The sequence below is a fragment of the Trachymyrmex cornetzi genome, unplaced genomic scaffold, assembly GCF_001594075.2.
Source record: "Trachymyrmex cornetzi isolate Tcor2-1 unplaced genomic scaffold, Tcor1.1 scaffold488, whole genome shotgun sequence".
In the NCBI taxonomy this organism is placed as follows: domain Eukaryota; kingdom Metazoa; phylum Arthropoda; class Insecta; order Hymenoptera; family Formicidae; genus Trachymyrmex; species Trachymyrmex cornetzi.
The window spans coordinates 397,357-399,624 of NW_017299706.1; the positions used below are offsets into that span (position 1 = coordinate 397,357).

Here is a 2,268-nt window from a genome sequence, read left to right on the forward strand (position 1 = left end):
AAATATTTAAAAAATATTTTTTTAAATATTGTGTACTGATTGGTTAATAGAATATAAACTATATTTATAAATTGCATTAATATAAATATAGCTATATTTTTAATAAAATGTGAAATAATATTATTATAATTTTTAATTGTTATGTAATAACAAATTAAAGTTTCTTGCGTATTAAAAAATTTAAAAAATTTTGAAAATAATATAATATTTTCTTAATAGCGTAAAATATCTGGTAAAACAAATAATTTTGCCATGACATTGAACTTGGCCAGACTATCTTCATAGTTTACTGACCCCATAATTTCTAAAGTCATATTAGTCATGGATCGACAGATGAAGCATATCACCGAAAAGAGACAGCGAAAGTGATCATCAGCCGTGAACTACGTCATGGTATTGTCACTTCACAAGATTCGCTTCAATGAAAAGAAAATAGCATATAAATGACGATTCACTGTTAGTGATATCAAACAGTAATTGACTGTCAACAATCGCGTTTGCAATCGCGGTTACGACGAATACGCGATTCGACAATGGTAATATAATAACATTAATAACATATAAAGTAAACACGATATTAAAAGGAGCGATATATAAAAATGTTACAAATATGAATACGTACGATAGTATACGTACTTTTATTATGAATAATTCGGTTTAAAAATGCAAGTGAGAAATTTCAAAATATATCGAATTCTGTACGCCTTTCGAATCCCATAATTAGTGATTTGAGTATTATGCCATTAAGAGTTATGTGTGCGTGCATCAGGTTTGCAAATTGCGATTTAAATCAACAAGAGATCGTTATAGATACTTCAGTATAACGGAATCATAATCAACATCGCCAATTAATTCAAAATACATGTATGGATAGTCTAAGTGTAACGACCTCAACTTTGTGTTTCAGAGGATCGTTATCAGTTTACTTTTCATTCTGTCGAACGGTGTGCTGAACAACGGAAGCGCCAAGGAGCAGTGAGTATGCAACCGATACTATGTTATTAGGTAATTTCATCTAGTTTGCACAAAATTGCTTTGAGAGATGTTTGGCATTAAACGTTAAACTTTACGCTTTCTTGTAAAGAAACTCATAGCTTATGCTTACTCTCGTTCTCACTTGTTGGTAATTAATTAAAGAATGTATACACCCCAAAGCAATAGTATATTTATAGATTCTTCACTAATTTTTACACAATGAAAAAAATGTTTGGTGATATTAAATCAAATCTAAATGGTAATTACTAAATACTTTGATAAAATAATTTTGATCAAATGTTTGGTTGATATACAAAAAGTTAGAGTTAAATCAACTATACTCTATTTATGCTTTTTTAAATATTTAGAAATTATTATCAAATAGTTGATAATAGCAACTGATTACTTATATTATGTTTAGTATTATTAAATATTGTACCATACGCTAAACGCTAAACAAAGTACATTTGATAGCTATTATAAGACTTTTTTTCTCAGTGTGAAATTCACTTGTTTGTTATATGTATATGTTTTTTTTTTTTCATTAACAGTGTACACTTCAAGATTCACGTGCCCGAAATAATAAAACATCAAATTCATACAAAAACGGTGTTCATACATATTCACAAACCGGATATTTCGACAGCATCGAAGAAGCCTAAAGAAGAAGAACCAAAGAAGAAGAAGAAGAAGACCTATCACAAGGAATCACATCATGAAGATTGGAGTTCCTGGAGCAATTACGGCTATCAAAGCGATCACGACGATCAATCAGACAACGATCTACTAAAAAATCAAAAGGATCATAAAGATGATAATGTCCACAAAGAGGAGGCTCCCTTCAAGAGCCCTTACGCCCAATATCACAAAGATTCTAATATTCCCATGTTGCAAGACAACGAGAAACCTAATTTTCCGCAGGAACAACATGGCGACATGATAGGATATTCGTATCCACCGCAGTACGAAGTAAAGGAGGATGTTAAAGAAATAGATAACAATGACATTGAACCTTATATTCACAAGTATGAGGAAAATTATCATAAGGGGGGCGAGTCCGTTAGCGGACACACGTATTCGGGCGATGTCACGAAATTCTACGATGACAAACACGAAGAGGGTGAACACTCCGCTGATGAGTATAAAAATGAGTCAAAAGATAAAACTCATGCAGGTCGTTATTTCGTCGATGATTCTGAACATCAGCACAGTAACAAAGCGGTGAAGCGCGTGTCTCCTAGAATTCTTACGCGATCGCGTAAGAATACTGGAGAGACTCGAAAGTTAAATTAA

At 31.9% G+C, this 2,268-nt stretch overlaps 1 protein-coding gene across 1 annotated transcript in view; it reads left to right on the forward strand.

The window, feature by feature from the left end:
• LOC108765374 (uncharacterized) overlaps nt 1-2,268 on the forward strand; it is a 2,752-nt gene extending 484 nt beyond the window's left edge. Inside the window, exons 2-3 of the mRNA XM_018514057.1 lie at nt 908-975; nt 1,527-2,268. Coding sequence (XP_018369559.1) covers nt 908-975; nt 1,527-2,268 — 810 coding nt within the window. The remainder of the gene's footprint in view (nt 1-907; nt 976-1,526) is intronic.